Below are 18,999 nucleotides of genomic sequence, written 5' to 3'. Positions count from 1 at the left end.
ACTGAAAACTAAAGAGCTTAGCAAAGAAATTTTTGAAGAATTGTTGGAAAGAGACTTTACTTTAAAAAAAAGTATGAAACTGAAAAAACCAGAACTTTTTGGAAAAAGTGAAGACTTACCCAACAGTGAAAAAAACGAAGAATTTGTTCCAATAACGACAGTTTTACCAAAAAAATCGTTGGATTATCTTACTTTAACAAAATATCATGAAGCTTTTTTGAGGTTAGGAGAAGTGTACGACTATGTCTATGATTTTGAAAAAATTCCGGAAAATTTAAGGCAAAAAAAACTGAAATCGCTAAGCAAATCTTGGCTAAAGCTAACAAAAAAATCTGGAAAGCAGTCGTGGAAATGGAACTAAAGAAAAAGCAAAAAAATGGGTAAACAAATTAATTAACTGCCGGAAGAAGAGCCGACAGACTGAACTTCGTACCAATCATTTAAACCAACCATTGTACTTTAGGGCGACGAACCTTTAATTGACAAAAAAGGTTTAAGCTTGCGACTTTTTTTTTTTTATTTATAAAAGAAAACAACATTAAAAAAACCTTCGCTAACGTTAAACGCGCTAAAACCATTTTTTCTGACCGTTTACAGACACAAAAAAATGATTGCCCTGCTAGCGGCACGCAAAATCGCGAGCGACTTACGTGAGTTGCGTGACATTTTCAGAGAGAGCCTGGAAACCATATTTCTAGTTCTCAGGCCCTTGGACGAGCAGAAAGAAACATGGCGGCCTAATCAGGATTTAGTGTTTGGGCCGATAAAAAACGAAACAGAACAGATATTACAAAAAAAATACGCTCAGTTAACGCGCTGTAATTTTTTGTGCCCCCACAGAAGCTGCCGAAGTGAAGCGAAGAGAAGAAATCGAGAAATAACAGGATTTGATCACAGAAGTTTATCGATCGATCGAAAGAACTTTCCCGAAACATCGGACTCAATCGGGCCTGTTTATTTTTTTTTCTGCTTCAAGCATTGCTTCCACGACTTGATATGTTATCTGTCTGACCTCATTTTGCCAAACGGGAGTAGAAAGTTCGGTTAAAATAAAGCAAATCGCTTGGAAAAGCACCAACATTTTAGCCTATTTACCAAACTTTACCAAGTGTCTAATTAATGATGACATCATCCTGATGCCCAAAAGCGCATGCGTACTTGCTCAAAATAGGTGAAAGGGTACCACAAGTGAAAAACGTGACAAAGTGAACTATATATAAGTTAACGCGGCCGTAATTTTTTGTTAGTTCACAAATTCTGGTGAAGTCAAGGGAGGTAGTGGATGGCCAACCACTTGAATCCTGTTATAATGGCTTGTGCGGATGGTGAATTACGGGGTATAGGGGGACTCCTTTCAGTGGGAGATACCCCTGGGTGAACCCGCCTCGGCCCTACTGATAACGTGGGGGTGCTCAGAAATTCCTCGGGATTTCAAACCTCGGCAGAGGTAAAAATGTGGGACAGCCGCCTTGTCAGCGGCGGGGAAAAAGTCCTAGCCGGGGCTAGGCAAGAAACAGCCAACGAGCACCCCCCGACCAGGGTTTTGCCCTTTCGTTTGACCTGTCACGCAACGTCACGCGTGACTGTCACGCTCTGTGTCACACAATGTCACGCTGTGTGTAACACAATGTCACGATTTGTGTCATGCGTTAATTTTATTTTTCTGAACACTCAGATTAAATCCAGTGTTTATTTTCTCAAATCTGATTTCGACTCTGCTGATATTCTTTTTTTTAACCTATCTAATTCTTCTTGTCGAATTTCCTGTCTCAGTTTCTCAATGTCCGGCTGTGGAGATGACTTTTTTTGGCTTAAATTTTTTGAAAGGTGCCTGCGAACAGTCTCTTTGAGAGCCATGTAACGAGAATATTCATCCAAAATAATTTGGAACTCTTTGTCATCAACTTTATTGTCAATGAGAGCGGCAGAGACAAGTCTATTGACAGTTTCACGTTTGGCAACAGCAAGCGAAGTAATTTCATTATTTTTCAAAATTTTTGGTTCAAGTTTTTTGCTCGCTCCAGTGAAAGCGGCTGACAAAACGCCTGTAATTGCAGCACATGCTGCGAGAGGAACGCTTACCGGCAAACCAACGACTGTTACCGCTGTTCCAAGGCTGGAAGCAGAGAGAACACTGGACAAACCACCCATTGAAATTGCGGAATAATGAAAAAAAGACTTCACCTTTTTATACTTTTTCAAAACAGCTCGGTATTTTGCAACTTCTTTGTCAAATTCTGAACAAATTTGATTGATTTTTGTTAACCTAAAGTTTTCTGGTTGATTTGGCAAAGCGGGATACAGTGTTTGTTTTACGCTGTTTTCTTCGCGATCACCATAAGCAGGGGCACTCGGGAGAACATTAGCAGATGACATGGTCTCGTATACATAAAAGTTATTTTTGTATTTAATTTAATTCAATTCCAACTCATATGTAAGATTTGTGCCGTTAAAATCGAATGGCTTTCCATTCTCATCTCTAATCGAAAGAGTCAGAGATGATACATTTTCTTCAGCAGAAACGTCGCGCAAGACGTTAAAATGTGTATTTTGGTAATAAACTTTTTCATACGGTTTTCCACGTATGTCAAAAAACGCTAAAAGGCTTGATGGCTTACCATTTAGCAAGCTTTGTTGCTTGTCGATAAGGTCACAGTTGATGAAGTAATTTTTAGGATTTGAAACATTATTTACCTCAATTGTTTCAAAAAATTCCTTTTCAATACTTGCGTAATTCTCAAACCAAGGCAAATTAAAGAACTTAATAAGACTTTCATTCAGTCCAAAAGTTTTTAAATTGGGCTCTTTTGCTTTTATTATCAATGAACGGCCTGCAATGCCTTTTGTTACAGAAAACATGTTTTTCTCTGGAAATCCTTTTTCAAAAATACTCCCAATGTCATCGAGTGAGAAGTTTCCTTGCCGTATATAACGCGCCTTTTCTTCCTTGTTCACTTGTTTATAAAAAACTATTCCATCCTTTTCCAAACTATTCCAGCTGTTGTAAAGAGAACAACTTAAAAGCCGGATATAGCTTGGTTTTGGAATAGGCTGGTCAAAATAAACAGTGTTCGGATTTTCTTTTGTGGTAACAGTCAGCACAACCATTTTTATATTAAATAAAAATAAAAAATGTTTAATATAAAAGAGGACCATGGATGCAAAAACAAGAGGTTTTATGAAGTGGATGAAAACCCCAGAAGCAACTACAATTTCTAAAGCGGCAAAAGACAATGCATGGAAACCTTTTCTTGCAAAATATCCAAACTCTGACCGAACAAAATTTGTTGCACAGGTTGAGTTCGCGTACAACCACACAGCAACGGCAGACATTTATTACAAGGCAGGGCAAGGCCATTTGATAAATGTTTTTGGCTCTGACAGCAAATATTGGAGCCCAGAGATGAAAAAAGCACTGGGGGTGAATCAAATTTCAGGCGGTTTTCCACAACAGCTGTCACCAAGCGGCGCAAAAGGCTCATCTTTGCCAATTCCCGCGGTTGGATTTCACGAAGCCGCACCGAGTTTGAAAAAAATATTTAACAGCAAAATCAACATCTACGTCACACCAGACCAATATTTCACAACGAAATTAAGAGAGATTTTTCAAAAAACAAAACTGAAGCATACATCAGGAAAAGAGTCAAAAAGGTGGCTTGCTAGCCAAAATATGGGCTATTGGCCACAGCAACTTAACTTTGCGGTATGGTGCGCGACAACAGGCTGCGGTATAAGTCGAGATATTTTCGATGAAGAGCACTCAGCTCTTAGCTTGCCACCGATTGTGCGTAATTTTTATCTTTTTCACGTTTATTTCACGATAAGGCGAATATTGTTTCAGATGGGGGGAATTCAGAGCGTAAGCGCCTTGCCAGGCGACCCCACTTTTAGCCAGTTCGACAACAAGTACGACGTGGCTTCTTACAAAAGAATATGCGCTGAGTTCGGTGTCGACCCGTCAAGCGATTTCCGTTTCACAACAGGCGCAAACCACGGACTTGGTAACGTTTATATCTGGATTACTAACATTGGACCAAACAAAACTGGAGCAAAATACCCCGATTACGATAAATTTTCGGATGAAGGTGGAACTGCAAGCAAAGGTAACTTGATTCAATACATCGAGCCAGACGACGCTGCATATGCACAGGCAGACTGGTTTTGTCCTAACGGCACTGAAGGGCTTACTCAGGCAGGTTTGTCGAGAGTAAACCAGTCGATAGAGGCTTTTGTCTACTGTATTCTCGGTTCGCAGGTGAACGTTCGAAGTAGCATACTTGGAACAGGCGGCCGTGCAAAGGAAGCGCAAAGTGAGTTCCTCGTGTTGGTTGAAGACGCTATAAGGCAACCTGATCTGGCAAAGTCGGTCCAAAGATACCAACTAGCCATCGACGAAGCTAAGGTTCGGCTTAACCTTGCAGTCTGCCCAGGTGCCTGGCTGATGCCCGCTCGTATGGTGATAAACACAGAAAGCGTTGTTGGTTACAATAACCAGCTTAAGCAGGCTGTTGTTGGGATGAAATTAGGAGTGAATGATGAGGTTAATAAAGCTACAAAAAAAGCAGCTCTTAAACTGATGGCCGGAGGAAAATCAAAAATCAACCCACCAAACAGCCACCCTTCAAATCCTATACACAAGAGCGCCACAGCAAAAAAAATCAGGCACCCGCCGCAAGCGCTGCTGAAACACCAGCTAGCAACGCGCAAAGCGCTAAAGCTACGAAGGCCGTAGCCAATGATTCACACGAAATAAACAAAGCAACTGTTGCTGTTGGCGCGGTTGGAGCAGCAGCTTTGCTCTACACCCTTATGCGCTAACGTCTCTTTTTGATGTATTTTTCAACAAGAAAAGCAACCACAGCAAGGATAAGCAGCCAGGTGTGCTCTGCAAGAAATCCAATTACTTGACCAGCGGTTTTGAAAAGAAATTTCGCAATCGAGCCAATGAGACCAGGCAGAGCTGATGCTACCTTTGAGCCAATATCACTTAGGCCTTTTCCCAACGCTTTGCCGGTGGCCTTCAAAGAGTTTGTAATGGCACCAATTACAGAACCAATCGTGACACCAGCAGCAAGAAGTATTGCTGTTACTGTCACGCCATATTTTTTGAAGATCTCTTTGATCCTCTCACGAAGTGGAAGCGCCCTTTCTCTTTCTGCAATCTGCGTTTGCAAACGCCCGAGCTCCTCGGTTCTTTCTGCAACTCTTTCTTCCGCAGCTTGTTTGTTAGTGGGGGATGCATTCTCATCCTCTATAACAGCTTGATCTTCCTCGTTTTGTTGCTTCAGCTCGGCTTCTTTTTCTTTTAGATCATCCAACGCTCTTGTGTCGTTGAGCCTTTCTTGCAATGTGTTTCTTTCGCTCTCTTTGGCAGCGAGGCCTGCCCTTAGTTGGTCGACTCGTGTTTGTTCTTTTGCCTTCTGCTTAGCTTGTTTTTCAAGAGCAGCAACTTCTTTTTTTTTGTTTTCAAAATCCTTTTCAAGATTTTTTTTCAGTTGCTTAAGTCTGCGCAATTCTGATTCATTTTCAACATTTGACCCAAGTTGTTCCATCTTGGCATTTATTCGCTCGATTCTTATTCTGAAATCTTCTACTTCTTGGGTGGCTTTTTCTTTCTGCATGTCAATTGTTTCTGCCTGTTGTATTTGACTTTCAGCTTCTCTTAATCTTTGACGTTCATCTCTTATGCTCTCATTGTCTTGAGCAATAAGATCTTCAGCTGACGGCCCAAGTTCATCTTTGAAGCTGTCTAAAAAGTTTTTCATGAAGCCTGACTCATTATCTTTTAGAATCTTGTACTCGCCTTTTTTAGTTCCTATAGCAACAATTTTCCCCTCATTTTTCCCAGTGCCTCTTCTAATTCTAATTTTTTCAAAATTTGCTTTGGGGAATTTGCCTTTTATCGTGTCTACAGCTTTTTTAAGTTTTTGCCGCAAAAAACTTTCTTTTTGAAGATCACTTATCGAAGGGGTTCTTTCAAGAAAAGGTGTTTCGTCGTAGGATGTATCTGGCAGCCCGCTCTGTTCGTGCTGCATCGTTTGCATTTCATGTTGTTCACCCCCATGGTAGGGTGTGGATGCCTCCCCGGGCTGAAATGGTCGGGTTGTGTCGACCTCTTGTCCCTCTTCATCATCGTTATCACTGTTGTGGTCAAGATCTTTGTCCAAATCAGGGTCCTCGAATCCAAAATCATCACCACCTGTTGCCATCGCTTAATTTATATATATATATTTTCAAATTAAACTTTTCAATTTAACAATAAAACCAATCGAGAGATGGCTGCTGTTCAAGAAAACCTTCGACCGGGACGCACAGAGAAAATACTCGGCGCACTGAAAGCCGAGCGCGCGGTAAAACGAATCACTTTTGACCGCACAGAAGCCAATCCAGAGGAAACGTTGTATGTTTCAGTGCCCAAGCTGAACGAAAACGAGGTCATTGTGCCTGGCTCGCTGGCGCTGCGCTTCAACATCGACTTGAGCGGAGGCCATGCCAACAACTTTCTGGTTGACAACGTCAGCCGAGCTCTGGTCGACGATTTTGTTGTAAAGTACGAAGGCACCGTCGTGCAGGACACGGTTGGCTATGACATCTACAAAATATTTGAGGATTTTTTCCTTTCGCAGGAGGAGCGCGACGACAGGGTGCCAGAGGGCATTCAGAGCGAGGACCTTAACAAAATTCGCTCAAATGCTGGCGATAAGAAAACTTCAGGAGTCGAAGCAGAAAAAAAGCTGAATGAGCTATATGGTAATAAATACCGCATCCGCCTGGATCACCAGATTTTAACTGACCATGGGGCATTTTATCCTCAGGCACTATACAACGATCTTGTGTTCGAACTGAAGCTCGCGGCAGCCGAACATGTGGTCAGAGGCTCAGATACAACAAAACTGAAATACAAGTTGACAAACATCCAGCTGGAGTACGAGATGATAAGAAGCAAGGAAATTGCAGATGAAGCGTTCAGCGCTTATTCGGGCGGCAAAGAGTTCGCTTACGACCACATCCAGCGTGTTAAAGTGGTGACTTTTGCAAAAGGCTCCGACACACGTCTGAATCTAAGGGTCAACCCGCAGAGGAGGTCCATGAAAGGTATCTTGCTCCTATTTATTGAGCAATATAACAAAGGTGCAAGGAGCTCGGAAAAGTACATTAACCCGGACCTTACAAAAGTAAGCATCACTGTCAACGGCTCGCCAAACATGCTGTACAACAACGGCATCGAAGGAATGGACATTTGGGGAGAAGTTAAAAGATTCTACATGAAAGAAAAAAATAAAACGCAGCACATGACTCTGCAAAAGTTTTACACAGAAGACAAGTTTGGCCTTCTTATTGATCTGCGTTCCATGGCTGACCACTCGATGCACGGAAGCGGCACGCGCCTTGTGAACACAAAGGACGGTGTCCAGCTTGAGCTAGAGAGGAAAGCAAGCGGCTCAGGTAATTTGAACTGCCACATTTACGTAATCAGCGACGCCCAAATGAATATACTTGGCAGGCAGTTAGAATCTGTACTTTTATAATTTTTTCTTTGAAAAAGTGTACCTTAGGTACATATACGAACGAAGATGGATCCTGCCAATATACCCTTCAACGCCCTCATTGTGGGACCAACGAACTCAGGAAAAACAAGATACGTGGTCAATCAGCTTTGTGGCCCTTTCCGAGGCAAGTTTGACTACATCGTGCTCATCTGCCCGACGTTCGCGCACAACAAGACTTATTATCGCTTTGCTGAGGAAGATCTTCGATTTTTTGTTTTAATTTGCGAGCAGCACGAGGTTGAATCTTTGTTAAGGCTTTCAAGATTTCTTTTTGAGGGAACGAACACGCTTATCATCCTCGACGACTGTGCTGCTTCGAAAGATGTAAAAGGAAGAACAGGGGAGTTGGTGAATCTTGCTTTCTCTGCTCGCCACGCAGGTTTGAGCGTATGGGTGTTAACTCAAAAATTGACAAGCATAACATCCTCATTCCGCGAAAATGTTGCGGCAATCGTTTTCTTTTACACCCCCTCTGCCAAGACCACGAAGGCAATCTTTGAGGATTACGCTGGCGAACTTGCCCATGAGGATTACAAAGAAATCATTTTGAAGCTAAAAAAAAATAAGTTTTCGCATCTTGTCATTTCTCATCGCCACCCTTACGGCACAAAATTTTCTTATTGAACATATTTTTTAGAGTAATAAATGGCCGACCCGTTCGCAACTTCTCCTCCCGAGAGCGTCAAGGGCGCTGCAAGTGAACAAGAATTAGCTTCCGTAATGGAACTGCTAGGAGCTGAACCAGAAAGTACAGAAAGCGCTATGGCACTCATTCAAGGCCCTGACATTCCTGCTTTGCGTGAACAGCTTGCAATCCTTGTTTCAACAGGAAAAGCCAAAGAAGCAATCGGTGTGCAACTGACACACGAGCAGGTGAAGCGCTTGACAGATAAAGAAGTTGAAAAGTACTTAAAGAGATATGAGGCATACGTTGGATCCAAAACAACCGACAGCTTGATTGACAGCTTTATTTTTCTTGTTACCAAAGTCGTTGGTAAGGCCGTAAATATCAAGGACGTCAATGATTATCAAAAGGAACTCAAAAACGACTACATTATCAGTAAAGAGCTGTCCACTTTGGCAGGCGGTCTGGCTTTGAAATGCGGCCGCTTTCTTGCCGTTGCAAATGCTGCGCTCATCACAACAAAGCACATTGTTTTAAACGAAGCCGCGCCTGGCGCGGGGACGTGCGCAGCACGCGTCAAAGACGCCCAAGGGGTCCCGACAAAGTTGCAAACCAAAGGTGCTTCCAAAGATGCGGACACAAACACTACTGAAGATTTTTTCTGAGCAATGCTAAGAAAATGCTAAGTAATTACTGAACAATGCTTAGCAATTGCTTAGCAAAAAATCTTGCTGAGCAATTTTCTATTTAAATATTATTTTTTTTTATTATAAATGGCCGAGCTCGAACAAACTCCGATCGCTCAAGAAGAACAGAAACAAGTTACTTCAACAACTCCAGCAACAAAGCCTGCCAAAAATCCAAAGCGAGTTGCTGCTGGCAAGCTTGCAGCTGAAAAAACAAAACAGGCTCGTGAAGCACAGAAAAAAGCTGCTGTCGAGGCTGCTGCAATAATTGCAAAAGAAAAGGAAAAGAAATCTGCATCTGCTAAGCGAAGTGTAACACCACCGGCCGTAACGGAACCAGCTCCGCCCGAGGCTCAGCCGCAATCAAGCGGTCTCACCACAAATCAATGGATATCTTTGCTTGGTATCGGCGTTGCAACCGTTACAACTTATGTGAAACGCGAAGACATAAAAGCCTTTATAAACGAAAAAAGAAGTCCAACATTTAAAGCTCCGCCAACTCTTATAACTGATGACACACCAGTTACAGCAGAAAGTATTGGAAGGGTTGCAACGCGTTCTTCAGACACGCGCCAAACGGGCTCTAGAATTCCGCAACCAACAAACCAAAATGGCTCAAAAAGAGGAATCCGTCCGATGGATTAAAAAAATTATTAAATAATTTTCATTTAAACATTCGATTTTTTAAAGTATACAAAACACGATGACCGACACGAGGACATACACTATGTCTGTCCCAATGGATTTTGGAAACTTTTTTGTGCTTTCTATGCTTTCAAAATGCTTTGAAAAAGATGAGGTACGAGCAACAGCTGCTTTGAATGAGGGAAAAGCCTATTTAAACCGGCTGGAACCAGAAAAATTAAAAAATTTTTATGCAATTGCTGAAAAATCTGCGCAAAGTTTAAACGTGTGTTATTGTGATTTAAGAACGCTTTTAAAAGAGTATGAAAAAATAGAAAATGAAGAAAAAAGAAAAGAGATGATTGTAAAAGCAAAATGTGCGGTGTTTGCTGAAATGCAAAAAATCTTTAATTCTGCGGTTGATGATCTTGGTTTGACCATCGAAAGTTTTTAAGAAAGTGATTTCTGTTTTACTTTCTGACTTCAGCAATTAACTTTTTTTTTATTAGAACTCTTTGATGAGATTAAAAGAATTCATAAAATTATTTTTCAATTTAAATATTTATTTTTTATTTTATAACAAACACCATGTCTGACAACAAGCTCGTGAAAACACTCATGGATGCCGCCACCATTACAGGTCTCGCCGCCGGAATCGGCTGGGCTGCCAAAAAAGTTGTGAAAGAAAACTTCACATCTGACCCAAGCAGCAGTTTTATGAACTATGTAAAGTTCACAGCCGTCGTGGCTGGCAGCGTTGCACTTAAACAGTATCTCGAGGACCAGAAAATTCTCCCCACCAATTAAAAAAAAATATCTTAATATAAGAACAAAAACACACAATGGCAAGCGTCGCGATTATGGCTGGCGGAGCTATCTTGAACGCTGCTGCTTTCATTGGCGGCAACTATCTTGCTCGAGCTTTGGGTGGCGGAGATGACGCCGCTTTGAAAGAAAAAGAAAGACACGACAAAGCTCTCGAGGCTTACCAGGCAGCGTACGCGAAGTACTCTCGCGACCGCACGAAGCTTCTCGACTGGATCGAAACCAACAATGAGATCAAACAGCAAGCGAAACAGAACTTTACGAACACAGACTACGCTTTCAAACTCTACAACCAGGCACATCCTGACAAACAAATGATTCCTCCGAAAGAACCCAAGTTCTCTGATTTTTATCAGCCAAGCGAGCAGCAGAAACAAGGTGAACTGATGTTCGTTGGCGCAGGCGCTCTTGCTCTTGGGTACGCTGCCTTTCGGTTTCTTTAAACGTTTCTTTTTTTTCTTGTATACGCATGGATGCAAAGATCTCGAAAGTCTACTATAGCCCCCAGTGCTACTGGAAGGGAATTGCAGCGATAAAAAAATTAGCCGAGGCTGCCAAGGTTTCCGAAGATGCCGCAAAAAAGTGGCTAGTTAAGCAGGCCCTTTGGCAGATCTACCTTCCGGCACCACGATACGTTCCTCGCCCAAAATTCGATGTTTCTACCCCTAACGCGGTCCACCAGGCGGACCTTCTTTTTCTGCCACACGACAAACTGCCGCGAGGGCGAAAAGTTTACAAATACGCGCTGACTGTTGTTGACGTTGCCAGCCGTTTCAAAGAGGCTGAGCCTTTGACCTCCAAAGATTCAACTGAGGTTGCAAAAGGTTTTCAGACAATTTACAGGCGAAGTGCACTAAAATGGCCACAGATGCTGCAAGTTGACCCTGGTCGCGAATTCATGGGAGCTGTTACCAAAGAAATGGAAAATCACAAAACCTATATTAGACGCGGGCGTGTTAATATCCACAGAGATCAAGCTATTGTTGAACGTTTTAATCAAACACTGGCAGGGCGCCTGTTTGGTTATCAGTACGGTGTCGAGATGAACCTGCCATCTGGCCAGCGGTCGACAGCGTGGGTAAAAAGGCTTCCCGAAGTTGTTGCCGCTCTGAACAACGAAGTAACCAGTCTTACTGGTAAGAAACCTGCTGCTGCAATTAAAGAAAAGGCTGTTTCGTCAAAACCGTCCTCAAAATATACAAGACCTGTTGGCAAGAAAGAAAAAAAACTCCCCTCCCTCGTTAATGTGCGCTTTCTCTACCAACCTGGCGAGCTGGAAGGCGGCGTAAAAAGGGCTACAGATCCGATTTGGTCATTAAAAGTCTACAGCATTGAAAGGTCTGTTACTAAACCTAATCAGCCAGTTCTTTATTACTTGCACGATGGTCCAAAGCGCGGCTTCGTGCGTGAAGAATTGCTTGTTATTCCTCCAAATACACAGTTACCACCAAGCACTTAGTGCTTTAGCCCCTTGGGCTCAGAAAAGCTCTAAACGTTATGTTTATGTAGGCTTTGTTTCGCAAAACTTATACCCGTAAGCATTTGTATGTATCCCATCATCCGCTATCCATCGCTTTGAGTCAAAAGGCGACAGCGATTTTTTGTTTACCACTATTGAATACATCTCGTGGGCATAGCTTCTTAGCATGTGCATTTCGTGAAAGCTTTCCTTGTTTTGAAAAAGTGTATCTTTGAAGTTTTCATGATCTATCTTATTCTTTGTCACACACTCTTTTACCCCCTTTGCTTTTTTTATATTTTTTTTGTCTTCTGTCATTATTGAATACATTTTTGGCCTCAAACAAACACACTCTGAAATTAGTTTTCCTGCGCATTCGTCTTTCATTTTTCCCAACACCTTTTTGTTTTCGTTTGAATGAAGTGAATGCTCTTTTGGGTAGTCGCTTGTGTCGTACTTGTCAATGTTTTTTGCCATGTCCGCGTAAACGTCTTCTGTTTCTATCTCAAGCAAAAGGCTGTCTGTGTCTGTATACAAAAGCTCGCAACGCTCTCCGTACTCCTTTTTCAGATGGTTGTAAAAGAAGTCATACATGCATAGCTTGCTTACGTCAAGGATGGTCATGCCTGTGTAGACCGGTTTATTAAGAAAAAGCCTGCTTTTTCGCATGTCTATTCCAACTAGATCGTTTGAAAACATTACATGCCTTGAATACAATGGGCTTGCAACTAATTTTCTTATTTTCTTTGTTTCGTCGCTTCGCGCTATTCTTATGTCTACACGGTTTCTCAGGTTTTCCATTGTTTTTCCAAAAACCGAGTTATTCATTAGCTTGTAAAAGTTCTTTTCAAAGTCGTTCTTTGCTTTTTTTCTGAATTCTGTGTTCATCCGGATGTAGGGCTCCATCCAGCATTCCTGTTCAAACTCTAAGACCCTGTGCACTTTTTTAAGTTTCATTCCTTGTTTTAAATAAAACTGCAAGTTTCGTAATGCACGACGTAATTAGTTTTGTCTTCGAGAGTCAATACAAGCTTTTCGCTTTCTGGCAGTTTTAAATCAAGATTTTTTATTATTTTCTTTTGGTAAGGTGAAAACATTTCTTTGTTTATTTTCTTTTTCTCTGGCGCTAATGGATAGCTGTTTTGGGCGTCATGCAGCTCTTTCGGGTATTCTAAGTCCACCTCTAAAATCCATCCAGCTTTTGCAAACTCTTTTTTTGTCATTATTTCTTTTTCTGTCGGCATAACCTTTTTCCATCTAAAACCACTTTTTGGGAGCGGCTTGCTCATTGCCCACCCGTAAAGGTTATTCGCATCGAGGTACATTATGTATTTTTTTGGCTGGCTCGGGTCAAATCCCTCAACATAAGGGTTGTTCGCCTTTGCATATCTTTTGCTTACCATCGAAATTCCGCCTCTTAATCCCCTTTCAACAAAAAGATGCATTTCATAGTCCGTAAGTAACTCAAGCTCCACGCCTGTCTTTTTCAAAAGTGCGTCCCAAGAAAGGCCTGGCGTCGTGTAATAATTCGCGGGATCTAACCCGTACTTCTCAAGACAGATTTTTCGGAAGTTTTCAAAAACGTCAGCCAACAGAGAAACGTCTGTCTTAACGTACAAATCGTGGTAGTCGCCCAGGGTCTGGCAGCCAAAGGTTTCCCACACGTTTTGCGCGTGTTTGTACTCTTCATCCGTTATGTTCTCATCATTAAGTTTGCTGTAAAACTTTTCTTTTTCAGGCAAACTTGTTTCGCTAAATCTTTCCCATGAGTCCATGTATTCGTAAGGATAGATTCCCTTTTTGCAAAGAAGTTCAAAACTTTCATCAGACTGTGTTGAAATAGATTTTGTTATATTTAATGACTCCTTCGGTGTCGCTGTTACAAGTGAATCAAGACTTCCTTGAAGAAAGTTTAAGCTGTCAATAAAACGCAGTCCGCCAAATGAAAATGTGATGTATTTTTCCATGTTGTTTGCGACACATTTTACCTCTTTCTGTGCCTCTTTTGAAATCTTTGACATTGCCTGCATTAAATGGTGCGCATCATAGCCCCTTAGGTTGTGAAATACAACTGGTATTTGGACATTTTTTGGATTTATTCTCATCATCAAGTTACAAATGTTGTGCGCGGCTCCTCGAAACTTGCCTGTTATGTGGCAATGGTCTTTTACCACATCCTTGTAGTTCGGCTGGATAAGCGGCTTGTGGCACGCTAAGCAGTTTTTTTGGTTTTTCGCTGCTAATTTGTGTGTTTCTTTTTCAAGCTTTTTTAGCTTATAGTGGGCTTCGGTATCCAGGTTTTTTTCCTCTTTTTCCTTTCTGTAATAACATTTTTTGTGCATCTGCCCAAAGTAATTAAGCTCCTTTTTGTTTCCAATCCAAACTGGCAAAGAGTCCAAAAAGTTTTGTTTCATTAGCGTTTCTTCGCAAATGTGGCAATTGGTTGCATTTTTGAAGTTTACCCAGTCTTTTGCCGTCATCACAAGAGGTTTTGGCTTTGACAATTCATATCTTATTTTTCTTTCTTCACTTAAAAGACAGTTCAAAAATACTTCAACGGCGTTTTGTCCTCTGTACACAAATGTTTTTTCGTGTTCACCATCACTCCTTACAACTGTGTAAGCAAATCCGCATGCCTCGTGCTGTTCTGTTTTGTCTGTGTAACTCGGCTTCATGTCTTTCACTTCTTCACCAAGGTCTTTTCTTTTCTGGCGCTCCTCGGCCGTTTCGCGTTTACATCCTTGCATCTTTCTTAACAATGCCTCAAAGTCGGCGTAAATTACAAAAGGCGCTTTCATTTGTTTGTGGTAGTTTTTAAAAGAAATAGTGTTTTTCCCCTCTTCCGGCATTTCGATTCTTGTTGGCCTGCCGTTAACTCCATTGCAATATTTTTCGTGCTTTTCGAGCAAGTCTGCTCTTGTAAAACCGGTCAAGCACATCATGCAAAAGTGTTTTTTGTTGTGTGATTTAGTCTGATCGTAAAGCAGAGCGCATACTCTTTTTACAAAACAGTAGTGCTGAATTAATCCTGACTCAATTAACATAAGGTTTATACGGGAAATGCTATTTTCTTTTTTGCTTGTTCTGAGAGGTATCACACAGTCGTCTTCCCATCCAAACACATTTATTGCAAGGTTGTTGTTTTGCGCCTCAAGCCTGTCAATCTGCTTTAGAGGCGTTGGAAAATCGATTCCATTGTAGTTTATTCCGTCGTCAACTGGGTATCTGCTTGTTCTTTGCGGATTTTTCCCATCTCTTGGCGGAAATAATGCAGCTCTCAAAGCCCATTTCAAACATTCGTTATCCCTGTTTTGCACGTTAATAACTGCTTTTTTGTTTGCCAATTTTGGTGGTAAAGGCAGATAACTCCCCCCTCTCAATGGCTGATAACGCGCGACATTGATATACGCCATTTCTATTCTTTCAATTTTCCACCCCGAGCCCTTCTCTGACCAAGCCTCAATTTTTCCCTTTGCTTTTTCGATAAATCTGACAAACTCTTTTTCGATTTCTTCTTTGGTGTTTTTTGAAAACACGTGCGGTTCTCTTTCACTGAAATAGTGGTTCATGTGTTGCGTAACTCCGTCTCTTTGTATCGAAAATTTAACTTCAAGTCCAAAGCTTGCTTTTAAGCTTCGTAAGTCATCAATTTCGCTTTCCAAAAGATCATAAAACTTTTTTTTGTGTTTTTTTGCAAAAATTAAAAGATCTTTGTTGTTTGTGTCAGTTTCGGGTATGTCCATTTTCCATACTCTAAGCCATTCGTTAAAATCGGTGTGGGCGAGTGAAAAAGACAAATTTCTTTGGGGGTTTCTTTGAAATTCACGGAGGTTTTCCTCCATCTTAGCTTGCAAAACTTCTGACGAATATCTTGCGGCAGCCATCTGTTGCATATACTAAAGAAAAATATTTGTTCAATTGAAAAATAAATCTAGCACACAGGTGGCGCTCTCTGTTGCTGCGGGCCGTTAGAGGTGCCGCCAACGCCTTTTTTGCAACTCGTTTCGCGAGAGGGGTAAGAAAGGCGTCTTGCGTTCCGCACACACATGTAAATTAGGAGTTGTGGACACAAATTGTGACAAGGAGCGAGGCGAGCCCGGGCGAGCCGAGCGAGTTGTCACAATTTGTGCCACAACTCCTAATTTACATGTGTGTGGACGTTTTTAATTTCTCAAGGGAATATTTTAATTTCTCAAGGGATTACTTTCCGCTGTGGGTGATCACGCGATCTCGTGGAAAAAACGTGACTTGTCATTTACAAACGTTATATAACAATGTTAAAAAGGCGATCTATAAAAAGCGTCGCACAAACAATGGATTGCGTAACTAAAACACGAATAAATAGCCACTAGCACTTACATCGTTTAAAAATTACAAACGTCAAAAATAAACCATACCAAAAAACTTGCTCTTTTCAAAGATGTATTATTGAAGTTAAAACAAATGCAAGAGATGGGGGCTTCTTTTAAGGCTTCTTTTTTAGGCCAAATTTGGTCGCTACAAGCGCCCATTCTATTTCGTCATCATCCTAGGTCGTTAGGGACGTGACCTCGCGTTGACAGCAATGTTGCATCACAGGCAGACCACCCTATGTGTTCGTGGTTAATTATTGTTGTTGACATGAGACGAACAAAAGAAATTTTGAAATCTATAAGGGTTACTGAAATAAAGCTCTGGAAATAACATATCTAACTACATTTCGCTCTAAATATCTCAATAAAGTTTAATGAAACGTTTATCGACTCATGTGTTGTATTTCTTCGCCTGCGCGGGCCGTTTTAAGCACTTTTTTAACTGATTTAGCCGGCCGAAGGCCAGTAAGAGAGAAAGAGGAGACAAGGCTTGCAAGTCGGCGGCCGCCAGCAGCGACCTCCTCCACTTCAAACCGGAATTAACGCCAAACTACTGAAAACCTCACCTATCTGACGACGGCTATCGATCGGTGAGTTGTTGCTCTATCTCTTCGCCGAATTTGAACTTCATCCCTCCAATAGTTTCCGAGAAAATCCACGCTGAAATCATGCATACGGCTTTTTGACTGCACAGGATAAACCTTCGACTCATACTTCATGCAAAAAAAGTCGGTATCTCGAAGAGACTTTGATTCCTGTATGCAGGCGATCATTGCTTCGTGGTCTCTTGTAGTACAATCCAGCTTCTGAGCGAGCTCTTCAGCGAAACGGAGGCCGTAGGAAACTGGCTGAATGGCAAAGGAACTCAAATCCACTCCGCTCTCTGCGATGGCTTGGTGGAAAAGGCCCTGCGATAGGGGTGACAGCAAATGTAGGGCTACACTTGTTCCACCAGCACTTACTCCAAATATGGTCACCTTGTTGGGGTCCCCGCCAAAATGTTCAATGTTTTCTTTGACCCACTTGAGCGCTTCAACCTGATCCAACATTCCATAATTCCCAGGGGCCGCCAAGTCACCCGTCGTCAAGAAACCAAATGGACCCAGACGATATTGGATGACAACTACTACCACGCCGTACAGAGCCAAAATATCGCCAGGAAACAAGACTGCACTTCCTAGCTCGTAAGATCCACCGTGAATGTAAACCATTACGGGTAAATTCGAGCTGACATTTGGGGTGTAGACGTCGAGATACAAGCAATCCTCGCTGTACGAAAAATTTGGATCAAAATGCTTGATCATCTGCTCATAATATTTACCCTGCCAACAAACGTTTCCATGCTTCTTCGCCGGGCGAACGTTCGGTTTCCACTCTTTTGGCGGTTGTGGTGGTTTTAGTCTGAGCTCTCCAATCGGCGGAGCGGCGAATGGAACTCCTAGAAACTTACTGACAGACTTGAACGGACCGGAGGCATTCGGGTATGAGTATGCAGGGTATGATGCCACCAGACCTTCGATGTCTCCATACTTCGTAGTCACTGTTATTGACTTCACCAAATGCAGAAATGCATAGAAAATGAACAACCTCATTTGTAGTGTCGATATCACGGTTCTCCAGCTAGTACACGGGAAATGCTCCTTTTATTTTACTATACAACCGAATTTGCTGGGTACGTGTAAGCTAATAGCTACATATCGGAATTTGGATGTCTGACCTTTGCAGTTGTCATGTAATACTCGAGTATGACACGCATTAATGATATCAATGTTCGGCGTCCTCTTTTTGTGTTCGGTGTCTCCATGCTTCAGTTTTTAAATCAGCCCCTCCGTTAAATGACTCCAAAAGCAAGGATTTTATATTTTTTAAAAGACCAAATACGATGCATATGCAAGTAATACATGTATATGATAATAGAATTTTAGGAAAGGCGTAAACTGTAGTAGACTCAAAAAGATTTCGTTCGGCGATATCTATCTTTTACTTGGTAAAAAGTATTTAATACCCGGGAGGAGGGGGCGGGGTTCATACGAGCGTGACTCTTTTCGTTTTAATTGCAACACAAAGACATCCTCACAACAGAAACTTACACTACTTACAACAATAACGACACATGCTGCATAACAACTTCCTCTGCTTAACAACAATAAAAAAATCATAGCTGCTCTATTTACTTTCTTGCTCTACCCACTTACTTACTTTTTTACAAAACTATCCACTTAGAGGTGCAAATTTACAAATAATTCATTTTTAATAACATAGCTAAAACATAGCTTATATCAACTGAATTAAAATACACAGGGGAAAAAAGACTTGTAAGGAACAGAAACAAATTATTAAGCAAGTAATTAAAGACAACTTGAAAAATAAAAGACCAACCAAGGGGAAACAAACAGATAGAAAAAATGCCAATTGTTGTTAAAATCTTTCTCTTTATTAGACGTGACTGCGATATATTTCTCTAGTTTCATTTTTCCCCGAACAAGACAGACGAAATCTTGAAACTGGAACTTAATAGTATTTAACGCTTTAACATATATAAAATACTTGCCTTACATGATAAGATGGTTGAGGGCTAAAGCGTAGTGACTGCTGCGAATAATAATTTCAACAAGTCGAACATAATTAAAAAAAACAATTTTAACAATCTTTATTGTAAGAGATCTTAGCGCTTTTTATTTTTTTATCATTGTAACAATTTTAGCAATGTATCTATTTTAGCAATTAGTTTAGCGTTTTAATATAGTTTTAATGTTTTTTATCTACTAGTTTTAATGTTTTATTTACACACGACCCCACAAGCTATGTAGCTTTTTTTTTTATCCCATCGTGTATAAATAAAGGTTTTTTTTTTTTTTTGATTCTCGACCCCGCATGT

The 18,999-nt window shown here is 41.3% G+C and overlaps 3 protein-coding genes and 1 long non-coding RNA gene across 4 annotated transcripts in view; 2 read left to right on the top strand and 2 right to left on the bottom strand.

Moving 5' to 3' along the window:
- LOC144661428 (myosin-2 essential light chain-like) overlaps positions 1-18,999 on the top strand; it is a 136,255-nt gene that overhangs the window by 32,830 nt on the left and 84,426 nt on the right. The gene's annotated exons all lie outside the window — the stretch shown is intronic.
- LOC144661437 (uncharacterized) overlaps positions 1-18,999 on the top strand; it is an 80,516-nt gene that overhangs the window by 6,898 nt on the left and 54,619 nt on the right. The gene's annotated exons all lie outside the window — the stretch shown is intronic.
- LOC144661588 (uncharacterized) lies at positions 4,799-6,209 on the bottom strand. Its single transcript, XM_078522390.1, has one exon. The coding sequence runs from the start codon at positions 6,207-6,209 to the stop codon at positions 4,815-4,817; it is 1,395 nt and encodes a 464-aa protein (XP_078378516.1). The 3' UTR covers positions 4,799-4,814.
- Positions 9,735-17,713, bottom strand: LOC144660883 (cocaine esterase-like). The gene is made up of 2 exons (XM_078521610.1): positions 16,918-17,713; positions 9,735-9,754 (listed from the first exon to the last, which is right to left on the bottom strand). Exons 1-2 carry the CDS (start codon positions 17,711-17,713, stop codon positions 9,735-9,737), a joined length of 816 nt encoding a protein of 271 aa, XP_078377736.1.

The sequence above is a fragment of the Oculina patagonica genome, chromosome 7 (assembly GCF_052425735.1).
Source record: "Oculina patagonica isolate OP01 chromosome 7, crgOcupat, whole genome shotgun sequence".
In the NCBI taxonomy this organism is placed as follows: domain Eukaryota; kingdom Metazoa; phylum Cnidaria; class Anthozoa; order Scleractinia; family Oculinidae; genus Oculina; species Oculina patagonica.
Note: the sequence above shows the minus strand (reverse complement) of the source record. Positions and strands in the feature narration are given on the sequence as shown.